General features: G+C 45.4%; 2 protein-coding genes across 4 annotated transcripts in view; one reads left to right on the top strand and one right to left on the bottom strand.

Annotated features, from left to right (window-relative positions):
* LOC109878228 (sex comb on midleg-like protein 2) overlaps positions 1 to 7,930 on the top strand; it is a 52,504-nt gene extending 44,574 nt beyond the window's left edge. Inside the window, exons 12-16 of one of the 2 annotated variants that reach the window (XM_031821877.1) lie at positions 1,779 to 1,961; positions 2,361 to 2,513; positions 3,761 to 3,997; positions 4,708 to 4,880; positions 6,035 to 7,930. In XM_031821877.1, coding sequence (XP_031677737.1) covers positions 1,779 to 1,961; positions 2,361 to 2,513; positions 3,761 to 3,997; positions 4,708 to 4,880; positions 6,035 to 6,160 — 872 coding nt within the window. In that variant the 3' untranslated portion in view covers positions 6,161 to 7,930. Of the gene's footprint in view, positions 1 to 1,778; positions 1,962 to 2,360; positions 2,514 to 3,760; positions 4,007 to 4,707; positions 4,881 to 6,034 lie in introns of both variants that reach the window. The other variant, XM_031821876.1, reaches the window with a different exon arrangement.
* A 318-nt stretch (positions 7,931 to 8,248) lies between these two features.
* The window catches only part of LOC116373161 (retinoic acid-induced protein 2), a 24,616-nt gene continuing 16,803 nt past the window's right edge, over positions 8,249 to 16,061 (bottom strand). The window contains exons 2-3 of one of the 2 annotated variants that reach the window (XM_031821878.1): positions 10,537 to 11,282; positions 8,249 to 10,438 (exon numbers count right to left, since the gene is read on the bottom strand). In XM_031821878.1, the coding sequence (XP_031677738.1) occupies positions 9,243 to 10,438; positions 10,537 to 11,176 (1,836 nt within the window). In that variant the 5' untranslated portion in view covers positions 11,177 to 11,282 and the 3' untranslated portion in view covers positions 8,249 to 9,242. Of the gene's footprint in view, positions 10,439 to 10,536; positions 11,377 to 16,061 lie in introns of those variants that run through there. The other variant, XM_031821879.1, reaches the window with a different exon arrangement.

Raw genomic sequence — 16,061 nt, 5'->3', positions numbered from 1 at the left:
TGTAGGCTTTAGTTCAGCTCGCTAACACAGTCCTGTGATGTGTCGGAGACTCCGGTCCGAACCCAGATGGTCCAACCCTCACTGGACAGAAACACTAGGGTTGTTACTCCACAGTGATGTCATGACATGATGAAGAAGTCAGAAGAACATCCCGGCCCCTAGACCGTCTACTCTACACAGACTCTACATATTCAAATAGTTCCTCAGTCCTCATTAAAATAATGGCAAATTCCAAATGGGAATATGGGGGTAGGCTGGGGATTCAATCAGGCAGTAGGAATTGGTTTAGGCTGCAGAGCCCACATGGTGCACTGGATAATGCCTGGTGGGATAAAGTGTGTGTGCAGCAGCTGATGTCATGTGTCTGGGGGTAATGAGAAGTGACATGCGTCCGTAACCTGGTTTGGGAGGGGCTCCCCGGGGGGGTCCCAGTCCGTGTGGGGGGGGGGGGGGGGTCATCTGATGCTGGGCCATCTGTTACTGCACCATAGAAACCAAATAATCATGTCTTTACTGCACAATAGAAACCAAATAATCATGTCTTTACTGCGCCATAGAAACCAAATAATCATGTCTTTACTGCGCCATAGAAACCAAATAATCATGTCTTTACTGCACCATAGAAACCAAATAATCATGTCTTTACTGCACCATAGAAACCAAATAATCATGTCTTTACTGCACCATAGAAACCAAATAATCATGTCTTTACTGCGCCATAGAAACCAAATAATCATGTCTTTACTGCGCCATAGAAACCAAATAATCATGTCTTTACTGCGCCATAGAAACCAAATAATCATGTCTTTACTGCGCCATAGAAACCAAATAATCATGTCTTTACTGCGCCATAGAAACCAAATAATCATGTCTTTACTGCGCCATAGAAACCAAATAATCATGTCTTTACTGCGCCGTAGAAACCAAATAATCATGTCCGTTACTGCGCCGTAGAAACCAAATAATCATGTCCGTTACTGCGCCGTAGAAACCAAATAATCATGTCCGTTACTGCGCCGTAGAAACCAAATAATCATGTCCGTTACTGCGCCATAGAATCATGGTTCTCATGGTTCTCATGGTTCTCTCTTGTTCCTCTACAGCAGACAAATGGTGAACAATATGTTTGGAACATGGAATCACAATAAAATCACAGTATCGAATCGCAATACATACAGAATTGTGAGAATTCTCCATACATAAGTATGGTGATAATATGGTATGGTCAGGTCCCTAACAGATAGTGTTTCAACAGCTAGGTAAAGAGCTATGTGATGTATATCTGGTACAGCCTGCCTCTCTCAGCCCAGATACAGACAGTTGAAGTCGGAAGTTTACATACACCTTAGCCAAACACATTTAAACTTAGTTTTTCACAATTCCTGACATTTAATCCTAGTAAAAATTCCCTGTTTTTAGGTCAGTTAGGGTCAGCACTTTATTTTGAGAATGTGAAATGTCAGAATAATAGTAGAGAGAATGATTTATTTCAGCTTTTATTTCTTTCATCACATTCCCAGTGGGTCAGAAGTTTACAAACACTCAATTAGTATTTTCTAGCATTGCCTTTAAATTGTTTAACTTTGGTCAAACGTTTCGGGTAACCTTCCATAAGCTTCCCACAATAAGTTGGGTGAATTTTGGCCCATTCCTCCTGACAGAGCTGATGTAACCAAGTCAGGTTTGTAGGCCTTCTTACTGTCCCAGGCCTTCAGTGCCTCTGTAATCAGCTAGATACCATATGACTGTGTCTATCTGTTCTGTCTCCCACTCTGCAGTGCGGTCTGATGGGGGGATCCACTATGTCAAGCTGCCACAGGCCTCCTCTGCCTCCTTTGTGCTCAGGTTCATGGAGACTCTGTGTCACCAGCTGCAGAGTGACAACCTGTTCTCCTCCCAACCCTTCAGCCCTGCATTCATGTCCTCCACTGGACACACAGCCTACGACAGGAGCACGTCAGGTAATGCCTGCAAACCATGGTGTGTGTGTGTGTGTGTGTGTGTGTGTGTGTGTGTGTGTGTGTGTGTGTGTGTGTGTGTGTGTGTGTGTGTGTGTGTGTGTGTGTGTGTGTGTGTGTGTGTGTGTGTGTGTGTGTGTGTGTGTGTGTGTGAGCTTTTCCTTATCTTTGTCACAAAGCCACAAGCCAGCATGTATTTCCCATCAACAGTCACATTAGAAACGGTGGCTATGTCTCTAATATTCCATTGGTCATCTATAATGTCATAGCATTTCCTTCAACAGGTCACTGACCCACATGAAACATCAGACCCCTCTATAAAACACAAGTTTCCAGAGATCTCAGTGGCCCTCAGTTGGCAGTAGCTGATGCCGTCTCTTGTCTCTCCTCTGTTGTCTTCAGTAAAAGAAGAGATGTCAGAGGCCTTGTCCATAGCCAGAGGCTCCGTAGGAAGGAGCAGGCGTTTCCAGGTGGACAGAGACAGGGACTGTAACCTTTACCCTTCTCCCCTGTCCTCCAAACGGCTGCACAGCACAGAGGCACACCCCTCGGAAGGTACACTAGCACCCCTCAGCCTCAGAGCTACCCCTGGTGCACTCACTGGGGATACATCGCAATAGTTTGAAATGACCTCCTGTCCTTCCTTTGTCATCTCGTCTCCTTCAGTACTGATATATAAACACAGAATACAGGATAAGGAAAAACTAAATGGAGGATAGCTACCCAGGAATTGACTTTCACCTGTCCAGTTCTTTAATGTCAGTGCAGATGAAATGAGGAGAGGAAGCCTCTCGACACTATTAAGATGCAGCCCAGTGCTGGACTGGGCACTGTGATTAACTAGAAGGAGAGGAAGCCTCTCTACACTATTAAGATGCAGCCCAGTGCTGGACTGGGCACTGTGATTAACTAGAAGGAGAGGAAGCCTCTCTACACTATTAAGATGCAGCCCAGTGCTGGACTGGGCACTGTGATTAACTAGAAGGACCACTCTACTGAATTAACACAAATAACCACTTCCTTGTGTCCTCAGTAGAGTGATAGTTGTGGCCAATCGTCTTCCTTCTTATTATCCCTGATTCTACATTATTGAAACACTATCCTTAATGCATAACTGCTGTTTGGTTAATTAAAACTTCTGCTTGTATAGTTTATTAATGAAGTCTTAGTAACTGTACAGATATTGATGACCTGCCACTGTTCAATGTAATTGCATCAGCAACTAACGGCTAAGCTACCACTTCATGATTAATCACCGATCACCAAGCAGCTAACGGCTAAGCTACCACTTCATGATTAATCACCAAGCAGCTAACGGCTAAGCTACCACTTCATGATTGAACACCGATCACCAAGCAGCTAACGGCTAAGCTACCACTTCATGATTAATCACCGATCACCAAGCAGCTAACGGCTAAGCTACCACTTCATGATTAATCACCAAGCAGCTAACGGCTAAGCTACCACTTCATGATTAATCACCGATCACCAAGCAGCTAACGGCTAAGCTACCACTTTATGATTAATCACTGATCACCAAGCAGCTAACGGCTAAGCTACCACTTCATGATTAATCAATGATCACCAAGCAGCTAACGGCTAAGCTACCACTTCATGGTTGATCACCAAGCAGCTAACGGCTATGCTACCACTTCATGATTAATCACCAATCATCAAACACTTGCTTAGTTTCTCATGACACATTATTAGATGGCATTTTACTTTAAGAATTCATGTGTGTGTGACACTGTATTGGTGTGTGTCTATACGCTGACGATCCTACCTCTCTTACCCTCCATCAGAGCCCCTTCCTCGCAGTGAGAACGGTTTGACTGAGGACCCTATGGACACCTCCACCTCTCCCTCCATGACCCCTCGCCCCCTGACACAACGCACCACTTCAGAGTACCGTGGCCAGGGGTCCAGCAGCCCCTACTACCCTGGGTCTGGCCCTGGTCACCCCCCACCACCACCCCTCAGGCGCCTGGCCCCCAACCCTTCCGACCTGGGGTCCAGAGGGCTACAGAGAAGAGTGGAAGGTAGGCCTTGTAAGAGCTTAACCCCCATTGGCTTGCTGACTGGGCGGGCCTTGTGTGTGCCTCTAGATTCTAGTTGGCCATTTACGTTTGTTTGAATGTAGATTTTTTGGGGGGTGGCTAGGCTTCCTGTGTTGGAGCAGATCACATTCAACATTTTAGTAACTTAGCAGACGCTCGTATCCAGAGCGACTTAGTTAGTGCATTCATCTTAAGATAGCTAGGTGAGACAACCACACATCTCAGTCATAGCCAGTACATTTTCCAGAATAAAGCAGCTGAGACAGTGCTAGCAAGACAAGTTAGATCAAGAAAGGCAATGGTGTTTTTATTTTCATTCGTTTAACAGCAGTGTAGTCAGGTGGCAGTAAATATGTTGTGTAGCACTGCCACCTAGTGGACAATGCCATGGATATGTTGTGCCTTCCCTGTAAAGTAATTTTCTTTATTTAACTAGGCAAGTCAGTTAAGAACAAATTCTTATTTTCAATGACAGCCTAGGAACAGTGGGTTAACTGCCTTGTTCAGGGGCAGAATGGCACCTTGTCAGCTCGGGGATTTGAAACCTTTCGGTTACTAGTCCAACGCTCTGACCACTAGGCTACCTGCCGCCCTGTAAAGTCTGAAAGGATCAGTATTCATGGTGGTTAACTAGAAAGGTGAATATTGAATTCTGACTCTCTGCTGCTCTGTCTGTGTGTTCTGTTGTTCAGCTGCGAGCTCCACCACAGGTCCTGAGCACCTGGCAGCTGCAGACCGGGAGGCTGCAGCGGGGAACGGGGCCGGGAACGCCCCTTCCTCCTGGTCTGTGGATGAGGTGATGCAGTTTGTCCACGACGCCGACCCCCAAACACTCGGACCCCACGTGGAGCTCTTCAGAAAACACGTGAGTGGACCTTGATTGATTTATTTATTGATTGATGATGTTTCTTGTCCTGTGTGTCTAAGTGCCGGGTCCAGGCCTGATGTTACACTATTGAGATGCTCCCTAGATGTGTGTCTAAGTGCCGGGTCCAGGCCTGATGTTACACTATTGAGATGCTCCCTAGATGTGTGTCTAAGTGCCAGGTCCAGGCCTGATGTTACACTATTGAGATGCTCCCTAGATGTGTGTCTAAGTGCCCCAGGTCTGATGTTACACTATTGAGATGCTCCCTAGATGTGTGTCTATGTCCCGGGTCCAGGCCTGATGTTACACTATTGAGATGCTCCCTAGATGTGTGTCTAAGTGCCAGGTCCAGGCCTGATGTTACACTATTGAGATGCTCCCTAGATGTGTGTCTAAGTGCCAGGTCCAGGCCTGATGTTACACTATTGAGATGCTCCCTAGATGTGTGTCTATGTCCCGGGTCCAGGCCTGATGTTACACTATTGAGATGCCCCCTAGATGTGTGTCTAAGTGCCGGGTCCAGGCCTGATGTTACACTAAAAAGAAATTCACCCCTGGATATGTGTTAGGTGTCTGGCCTGGTTCTGATGTGCTCCAGTCCTCCTTGCTGTGTGTATGTCCCTGTCAGAAGCAGGAAGGGAGGACGTCTGTGTCACAGAGAGAGATTTACAACACTGTTCTAATTCTATTCCTATGGCCTGTGTCCTCTGTGTTTAGTCTATAACCTGGGAGACTAGCACTGGCCTGTGTCCTCTGTGTTTAGTCTATAACCTGGGAGACTAGCACTGGCCTGTCTCAGAACCTTCCCTACCTGTCTGGAGAGAATCACTTTCATTCCCTCCAGGAAAACCCAACTCTGTTCAACCATACAGGCCATCTACAACGCAGTGAATGTTTACAGTACGACGCCAGACATTTTCTGTTGATGTCTGTCTGGACATCTCAGCTCAGAGAGAATGATGTTGTTGTTCTGCTGTTATGTTTGTTCTGTGTTGGGGGAAATAGGTGCACCTATCACTGTTGAACATAAAAAACCCCACAACCTTTCATTTAGAAGAGTTAGTCAGAGATGTTTCGGCCATCTTGGCTGTCATCTGGTCCTGTGTTGGTGCTAAGCCCTCTTTCTGACTGCGTTTGTCTCTTGTCTTCAGGAGATCGACGGAAAGGCGCTGATGCTTCTACGTAGTGACATCATCATGAAGTACATGGGTCTGAAGCTAGGCCCCGCCCTCAAGCTATGTCACCACATCGAGAGGCTCAAACAGACCAAACAGTAACACACACACACACACACACACACACACACACACACACACACACACACACACACACACACACACACACACACACACACACACACACACACACACACACACACACACACACACACTAGAATGGGAAGATCAAACCCTAAGCACAATGAGTCCTTAATCATTCCTTTGCAGAGACCTTCATACCTCATCCTGTGATGAAGAGCATTCAGAGAAACAGTATGAACGTCAGTGTGAACGTCAGTACAGAGAAACACTATGAACGAACTTCAGTCTACTATTCTTTAGAATAGACTCAGCTGAATCCCAAAGGATGATGTTGAGTGTTTACCTACCTATGCATTGCCCATGTACACCTTCTCTCAACCCTTACCTACTTAGCCTGGTCCCAGAATGTTCTGTAAAAAACAAACAGATCTGAGACCAGGCTACTGTCGGCCGTGGAGACCTGGAGATGCAAGGAGCCATCTCCACACAACCCCCAATGCCATGTACTACTTGTTGCACTAGCCTCTCATTGCAATAAGATATCAACCATTCAGCTTCTATATGGATACTGTGATTTGATTCTTCAATAGTTTAAATATCAAAGGATGTTGATAAGGAGAATGTACCATGCTGTTAAGATTCATTGTTTGTTTTGGACACTGCATTTGACCGTACTCCTCAGTGCATTCAGGGTGTGACATCACACAATCTGGACTCGTTGGAACACTGATCCTTCTTCGGATCGCCCAATGGAACTTCTAACCAGGATCTATGATTGTGATCGGACATTCACATATTCCTCTGCTGCGTGTAGATTCTAGAATATGTTGGACAATGAAGACAGGAAGTTCCTGTTCAAGTCAACGTCTCATTGTAAAAGAAGATGGTGGACTTCTGTTTGAAGAACCAGACAAAAAACCTGTGTTTTACATAAAAAGCCAAAAAATATGTTTTTTATATCTTGGATTTTGTACCGTCTTTAAAAGGTATTATTCATCTCTACATATATACAGGGTTGTGTTGAATCCTGTCTGTATTTTAACCCAAACAATATGGTATTTGTAATGGTAATGTTGGCTACACCATCCGACAACTACCTGATGGTAGCCACGCTGAACATTGATTGCAACACGTGTATGGCCTTCATCTCATTTCAAATCATAGCCGTTAAAAGTAGATAGTTGACTGTTGGTTGTCTGAAGGTTTTCAAGCACCAAATGGACAGTTGAAATGTATCTAACGTTTCATGTCCAGGATATCCTGCATATATGGATACAAGGCTGTGTAGCAGTCAGACAAACAGGATATGGAGTGTTAGGGGGATTCAACACACAAGGAAAAGATGTGGATGGGATTCATTTGTGTCACAACAACCTATAATGTGATAAAATAGGACTTATTTTGACTATTTATCTCGTCTCTGTGGCAGAAGAAGTGATCCATTTCTGAACATTTTTCCGAAGGTTTTCAGTTGAAATGAACGGTAACACTTACAACGGCCTTGCTTTATTGTGATACTCAGGTTTTACTAGGCTTTTGTGTTTTAGGACAGACTTCTTCATAGTAGCATTTGCTTGTAAGTTCATTTTCTGTTTGACAATATTTTAGATCAACTTTGTATATATTTTTTAAGATTCTACATTTTCGTCTGTTGTTCCATAGAAACGACACACAGTGTACATACATATGGTAAAAACAACTTTTCAAGTACCGGTACTGGAAACGGCTCCTTTGTTAAATAATATTTTCATATGTACTTTCACGCAATTAAACTTTTTTTTTTTTCGCCATTTGCCTCATTTCATGAGAGTTGACAAGCATTTTTATTTAAACCTTTTATTTAACTAGGCAAGTCAGTTAAGAACACATTCTTATTTACAACGCGGGCATACCGGGGAACAGTGGGTTAACTGCCTTGTTCAGGAGCAGAACAGACATTTTTACCTTGTCAGCTCATGGATTGGATCCAGCAGCCTTTAATGGTTACTGGCCCAACACTCTAACCACCAGGCCGCCCCGGCATGAACCTTTAATCATTTGAAAAGGGAAGTGTCCCTTTTAGTAATAAATAAGTACATGTGATGTTAAGACAAAGGGGCATCATGCTCAACAAGAACACTTTGTTTTATTCTCATGACAGTTTTCTCCAACTGAATCACATACAAACATGACCCATCAAATGACTGGCTAAGTGTCTGATCCTAAATCAGATATGAAATACTGTATAGGCCTAGCGAAGCATCAACAAATGTACCTTTTCACATGTGAAGTAGCAGACGATGGACAGCCACATTTAATCTGTGAATTGACAGCATTTTGTAAAAGGAGAAAGTCCTCTTTTAACAGTTTATATTGATGAATTAAACATGAAGGTAAAAATGTCAGACAACTACAAATACAGTCACAACACTACAGCAACAAAGTGGTCCTTCGTCTCTCAACACATGGAAGAGATATTGTCCATGCCAGGAAGATTGTCCCCAATCGTCTGCCGTAGTCACAGCACTACAGCAACAAAGTCGTCCTTCGTCTCTCAACACATGGAAGAGATATTGTCCGTGCCAGGAAGATTGTCCTCAATCGTCTGCCGTAGTCACAGCACTTGGCCAATGTCTCAGAACTTCTGTCAACAACAAGAGCTAGCAGTAAAGACACGTAACCAACTGGATTTGAACCTCGGGTCTCTTGTGTCCCACAAGACTGTGTTAGCCTGTTGAGCTAAAGCCTAGGCATTAGCTAAGCTCGGGGAGCTAACGCAAGTCTTCAGGTCTTAGTCAAGGATAGTTCACCTCATCACCACCTCCTTTATGTAACAGAGACCGCCCTGTCTGTCTGACCCGGGATTCGATCCCACTTCTACAATGACACTTCACGCTCCAGCCTGGTCCCACATCTGCAAGACAGTACAAACAGATCTGGGACCAGGCTAACTCCTCTACAAACAGATCTGGGACCAGGCTATCTCCTCTCTACAAACAGATCTGGGACCAGGCTAACTCCTCTCTACAAACAGATCTGGGACCAGGCTAACTCCTCTACAAACAGATCTGGGACCAGGCTAACTCCTCTCTACAAACAGATCTGGGACCAGGCTAACTCTCTACTTCCTGGGGCAGAAGGCAGCCAGACGTTGCTTCTTGATGGGGAGGATGTGGATCTCCTGTGAACTGACCTTCTTCAGTTTGATGGCCTGTCTGTTCCTGGGGAGGTTAGGGTCCTTCTGCTCCACCACATGGTGTCCTCTGGTTAGAGGCAGAGAACCGTAACACTGATGTAACAGCGCCCCCGTGTGGCCGGAGGAGTCGTGTTGTTTAATAGACAGGCTCTTACTGGACAGCCCTGAGAGAGACTTGATCTTCCCACAGAAGATGGCGGTGGTGGGGATCGCGTCTTTGACCGCCACGATGACTTTGGCTGTTTGAGAGGTGTGAAAGATCTCAAAGTTGGAGCTACCGCTGCTGCTACTGCTCTTGGGCTCGCTGCTGGGTCTATTACCGCTCCCACCTCCATCCACAACCGCCCACTGACGCCGTCTACTGAATTCTACATGGGTTACACCGTTCAACAGGCTAGGGTGGTGGTGAAGCTTCTGAGTGCACTCCGCAGGCTTTAAGACCTCCAGAGAAACAGATGTAGTGCCCTCGGGTGAAGGGAGCCAAGCTGTAGTAGCGCCCTCGGAAGAAGTGTGCCAGTCCCGCGATGAAGGACGCTCTTTTCTTTTCTGTTTACTAGCTACAGACAGGTCGAGGACAGTGTCATCGTGTTGTTGAAATGCCATTTCCTGCTTTGGTTGGATAATGGGAGGGGATTTCACTGATAGGTCAAGCACCTCCCCCTCGGGGACCATGGCAACAGAGGACAGAGAGGCCATTGACGATGGAGGGTAAAGAGTCATAATGTTACCATGTGGTGGAGGACTGACGATCTCCTCATAGTTAGTCTGTGTGCTTTTAGTCACCATGCAGGCTGGTTTAGAGGGGTCAGAGAATCCTTTGGACTCCTGGCTCTGTGGGACGGGGATAGGGAGAGGGATGGGTAGAGGCACAGGGAGAGGAACAATGACAGGGTAGGGGACCAGGAGGGTGGCAGGGGGTACCAGGGGGGCTAGCGGGGAGCTGTAGGGGTAGGAGAGGGGTGGAGGTTGGGGTTGGGATGGGGGGAACGGGGCTGAAGCAAAGGGGTCAGTTGGGGTTGACCCCGCTGGGTGACAGGAAGAGGAGATGGGGTTGGTCTGAGCAGAAAACAGGTCCTGTATGAGGGCAGCGAATGCCGGGTTCTGGAGGATGGCATGAATACCTAGGAGAGAGAAAGAGAGAGAATGGTTGTATTACTACAATCGGAGGGGTTACACACCAATAGTCGACAGCTGAATTACTATATACCATTACAATTACCTGGGTCCTGGGCTGGAGGTCCAGGTAGTTTCTGATCCAGGGCTGGAGGCTGGCAGAAGGCCAACGAAGCCATGGAAGAGGTCTGAGGCTGGGTGTGACACAGCAGATTGTTCTGGAGGAAGGACAGGGAAGGGTAGGGGGGAGTCTGCTGGAGCATCGCTCCCATGGTGTTCAGATGCTGGAACACATGCTGCTCCAGGACCAGAGGCAGGGAGAGACCAGGGCCTTGGGAGAGGGAGCCCAGGGAGAGAGGCCCCTGGTGGGTCAGGAGGTACGGAGGGATCCCCTGGGGAGGGGTTCCTCCAGCCATCTGTTGGAGGGGGTGGATGGGCAGCATCACAGGACTGTCCCCCAGACAGAGAGGCTGAAGCACGGTGGCAGCCACCTTGAGAGCCACCCCTTCTCGAGCCTCGGCGCTGGGACTGACCATGGTGGGGGACGCTGGGATAGTTACCATATGTGAAAGGCTTGGTTTCTGATTAGCCTGGCCAGGAGAGCTGATGCGTGAGGCCTCGCTTGTAATCAGCTGGGTGACAGTGTTCTCTACCTTTCTGACCCCCTCTCCACCACCTCTTCCTCCTCCACTACTTCCCCCATTCTGAGGAAGGTCAGCTACATGCTCCGAGCAAAGATCCTCCATCTTCTTTTTCCTCAAAACATCCACTGGAGTCTGATCTTAGGACAGGAGGGCCATGGTTACTGTGGCCATGGTTACTGTTTAGCAGAGTCACAGACCGGCATCGAACCTGACGGGGGAAAGAGAAAAGGCTTGTTTTAATGGACAAATATGGGTCATTAGTCAGAACTAGAACTGGCAAGTTAGCAAAGTAAAGTAAGAGAAAACAACAAGCTTCAGTGTTTATTCAGTGTTCATGTGGATGAAAGCAGAGTAGACTTGGAGATTTATGTCCCAGTCCCTCCTGCTGTGATTTAATGAAAGACCCCGAGGACAAACTGTTGGACTTGACTTGGTTCAACTCAAAATGAACACTAAATCACTTCTAAATCCTCTTGTCTTTTCCAAATCCCCCAGTATTACCCTTGAACCTGCTAGTGATGTTTGTGTCCCAAATAGCACCCTATTCTCTGTCTAGTGTGTTACATTTGACCTGAGCCCTATGGGCCCTGGTCAAAAGTAGTGCACTATAAGCCTAAGTACAATAACTAACATTGCCAGCACCAATATATTTATTAAAAATGTGTTTCCCTGGCAGGCATAGATTGAGCAGGAATGTAATTTCATAAGGGTCATGTTTAGCCTGGTTTAGTTGAGTTAGATTGGACAGAAGGTGGCTCATGTCTTTACAGAGACCTGGGAGGTAGAGAACCTGTAATAAACATTGAGTTAGATTGGACAGAAGGTGGCTCATGTCTTTACAGAGACCTGGGAGGTAGAGAACCTGTAATAAACATTGAGTTAGATTGGACAGAAGGTGGCTCATGTCTTTACAGACACCTAGGAGGTAGAGAACCTGTAATAAACATTGAGTTAGATTGGACAGAAGGTGGCTCATGTCTTTACAGACACCTAGGAGGTAGAGAACCTGTAATAAACATTGAGTTAGATTGGACAGAAGGTGGCTCATGTCTTTACAGAGACCTGGGAGGTAGAGAACCTGTAATAAACATTGAGTTAGATTGGACAGAAGGTGGCTCATGTCTTTACAGACACCTAGGAGGTAGAGAACCTGTAATAAACATTGAGTTAGATTGGACAGAAGGTGGCTCATGTCTTTACAGACACCTAGGAGGTAGAGAACCTGTAATAAACATTGAGTTAGATTGGACAGAAGGTGGCTCATGTCTTTACAGACACCTAGGAGGTAGAGAACCTGTAATAAACATTGAGTTAGATTGGACAGAAGGTGGCTCATGTCTTTACAGACACCTAGGAGGTAGAGAACCTGTAATAAACATTGAGTTAGATTGGACAGAAGGTGGCTCATGTCTTTACAGACACCTAGGAGGTAGAGAACCTGTAATAAACATTGAGTTAGATTGGACAGAAGGTGGCTCATGTCTTTACAGAGACCTGGGAGGTAGAGAACCTGTAATAAACATTGAGTTAGATTGGACAGAAGGTGGCTCATGTCTTTACAGACACCTAGGAGGTAGAGAACCTGTAATAAACATTGAGTTAGATTGGACAGAAGGTTGCTCATGTCTTTACAGACACCTAGGAGGTAAAGAACCTGTAATAAACATTGAGTTAGATTGGACAGAAGGTGGCTCATGTCTTTACAGACACCTAGGAGGTAGAGAACCTGTAATAAACATTGAGTTAGATTGGACAGAAGGTGGCTCATGTCTTTACAGACACCTAGGAGGTAGAGAACCTGTAATAAACATTGAGTTAGATTGGACAGAAGGTGGCTCATGTCTTTACAGACACCTAGGAGGTAGAGAACCTGTAATAAACCTGGTCCTAATAATGAAGAGACAGTAGAAATACTCTGTGTGTGACAGCTGACGTAACACTTGTTTTAGCAGCAGAACGGAGAACACAGGAAATCTGTTATTTTGTTCTCCGACATATCAACCAAATACAGGAAACAGGATATTTCTATAATGAGGCCTTGAAGTGACCATAAAACTAGACTGGATCAATATGAACAACAGTCTAACATTGTTGTGTTTTAAACCAGAGTTAAAACTAGACTGGATCAATATGAACAACAGTCCACCATTGTCGTGTTTTAAACCAGAGTTAAAACTAGACTGGATCAATATGAACAACAGTCCACCATTGTCGTGTTTTAAACCAGAGTTAAAACTAGACTGGATCAATATGAACAACAGTCCACCATTGTCGTGTTTTAAACCAGAGTTAAAACTAGACTGGATCAATATGAACAACAGTCTAACATTGTTGTGTTTTAAACCAGAGTTAAAACTAGACTGGATCAATATGAACAACAGTCTAACATTGTTGTGTTTTAAACCAGAGTTAAAACTAGACTGGATCAATATGAACAACAGTCTAACATTGTTGTGTTTTAAACCAGAGTTCTGGAAAACCTTCACAGAGCAATTTAGATCAGTATGACTCCTGATTATGTCTAAATATGCCCAGAAACAGAACTAGTCCTTGCCTCTCACCAGTCCTCCCAGCTTCTCTCCTATCTATTAGATGTAAATGTTTTGTGGTGGAAGCCATTGGCTTTAGCCTGGTCTCAGATCTGTCTGTGCTCTCTTGACAACTCCAGCGCGTTGCTGTGACAGAAATGGAGTTGGCAAGACAGCGCAGACAGATCTGAGACCAGGCTATTGTGCGGTTGGATCAGGCTGGATATTCCTCTTCCTGTCAGCTACTTGGATCAGACTGGATATTCCCCCTCCACTCCGTTAGATCAGGCTGGATATTCCTCCTCCACTCCGTTAGATCAGGCTGGATATTCCCCCTCCACTCAGTTAGATCAGGCTGGATATTCCTCCTCCACTCAGTTAGATCAGGCTGGATATTCCTCCTCCACTCAGTTAGATCAGGCTGGATATTCCTCCTCCACTCAGTTAGATCAGGCTGGATATTCCTCCTCCACTCAGTTAGATCAGGCTGGATATTCCTCCTCCACTCAGTTAGATCAGGCTGGATATTCCTCCTCCGCTCAGTTAGATCAGGCTGGATATTCCTCCTCCACTCCGTTAGATCAGGCTGGATATTCCCCTCCTCTCAGTTAGATCAGGCTGGATATTCCTCCTCCACTCTGTTAGATCAGGCTGGATATTCCTTCTCCACTCAGTTAGATCAGGCTGGATATTCCTCCTCCACTCAGTTAGATCAGGCTGGATATTCCTCCTCCGCTCAGTTAGATCAGGCTGGATATTCCTCCTCCACTCCGTTAGATCAGGCTGGATATTCCCCCTCCACTCAGTTAGATCAGGCTGGATATTCCTCCTCCACTCAGTTAGATCAGGCTGGATATTCCTCCTCCACGCAGTTAGATCAGGCTGGATATTCCTCCTCCACTCAGTTAGATCAGGCTGGATATTCCTCCTCCACTCAGTTAGATCAGGCTGGATATTCCTCCTCCGCGCAGATCAGGCTGGATATTCCTCCTCCACTCAGTTAGATCAGGCTGGATATTCCTCCTCCACTCAGAGAGTTGTTTACATGCAGGCCAAATAAATAAGATACTTGTGTACAGAGAGGGAAGCCTCAGCTATCTACAGTATATTCCTATGGAGACTGTCTCTGCCAGTCATATTACTGGGGAATACAATACGAAACTCTGTCAAATAGATGTGCGCATCTGAACCTTAGGGTCAGGTTTCCAGGACACATTGAAGCCTAGGTTACTCATGGACATAGAAAATGTTCCATAGAAAATCTCCAATCTCCTACAATATTAAAATGAAACTGAAAGTAGAGCTAAAGAAAGGCTCCGTTTGGTTTGGGGGAGAAAGACAAGGTACGGGGAGGGTTAATTCAAATCCTGGTGATATCTTGTTAAAGTCCTTGAACATGTCCATTATAGTCTTATGTCTCTCTTATCAGGTCACCCTGACACAGACACGAGGAGAGAGAAAACACATAAACCCTCCTCCAAACATCTCTTCCAATACCAGGCCTGCATGTACACCACAGATATGAAGATGTCCATCCAAACACCAGATACAGAACCTCCCCCACATTAGCAGGATCTAGGATGTGAATAGAGGACGGCTCCCCTCTGCTTGGCTCTCTCCTCCTCCCCAGCAGTCGGTCGGGGACTGAGTTGAAAAGGTTAAGCCGGGGGTAATAGGCCATATGTAGCTGTTTAGAGGGAAGCTTTTCATTTGTGAGGCTTCAGGGTCCTGTGGTGAATTGTGTTTGGAAAAACCTTAATGCCAAAGGAGGTCTGTTCCAACTCCCTGACCCTAATACACTGCTTAAGGCTGTGTGCCAAATGACACCCTATTCCTTATGTAGTGCACTACTCTTGACCAGGGCCCATAGGGCTCTAATTTAAACATAGTACACTACATAGGCCAGGAAATAGGGTGCCATTTTGGGACACATATTAGATATCCTGCTGTTCTGCTGATCACTGGTCTGGACAAAATGGTTCCTCTGCATTAACCCACTAATGTAATAACAGAAAGGACATTGTGGAACGGTAAATTAATAATCATGTCTACAGAGCGAAGCCGTCAGATTCAGGATGATACACTAGTTCCTGTATTTGAAAGTCTTGTTGTCATTTATTTTTCTTCAGTTGGCCTGAAGACGTCAAGGCTTAGTTAGAAATGGGTTTTATTGAGTGTAAATATTCTGAATAAATTCTGCCTAAATAGTCTGTTTAAAGCCTGACTGTAAAACGCTGCATCTTTCCTTTTACAACTGTAAGATGCATTGCATTTTACGAAAAAGCCACATTTCTACAAATCTGTCTTCAATTGAAACATCATTCTGTTGACTTACACTCCCTGGGACTCATCTGGGGCTGTGATAGAAATGAGGTCATCAATAATCAAGAGTTAACATTTAAGCACTTGTTTAAAATCTGGTGGTGGAAAACAAACACACGCACTTAAAGCTACCAGCA

The sequence above is a fragment of the Oncorhynchus kisutch genome, unplaced genomic scaffold (genome assembly GCF_002021735.2).
Source record: "Oncorhynchus kisutch isolate 150728-3 unplaced genomic scaffold, Okis_V2 scaffold4027, whole genome shotgun sequence".
Taxonomy (NCBI): Eukaryota; Metazoa; Chordata; class Actinopteri; order Salmoniformes; family Salmonidae; genus Oncorhynchus; species Oncorhynchus kisutch.
Note: the sequence above shows the minus strand (reverse complement) of the source record. Positions and strands in the feature narration are given on the sequence as shown.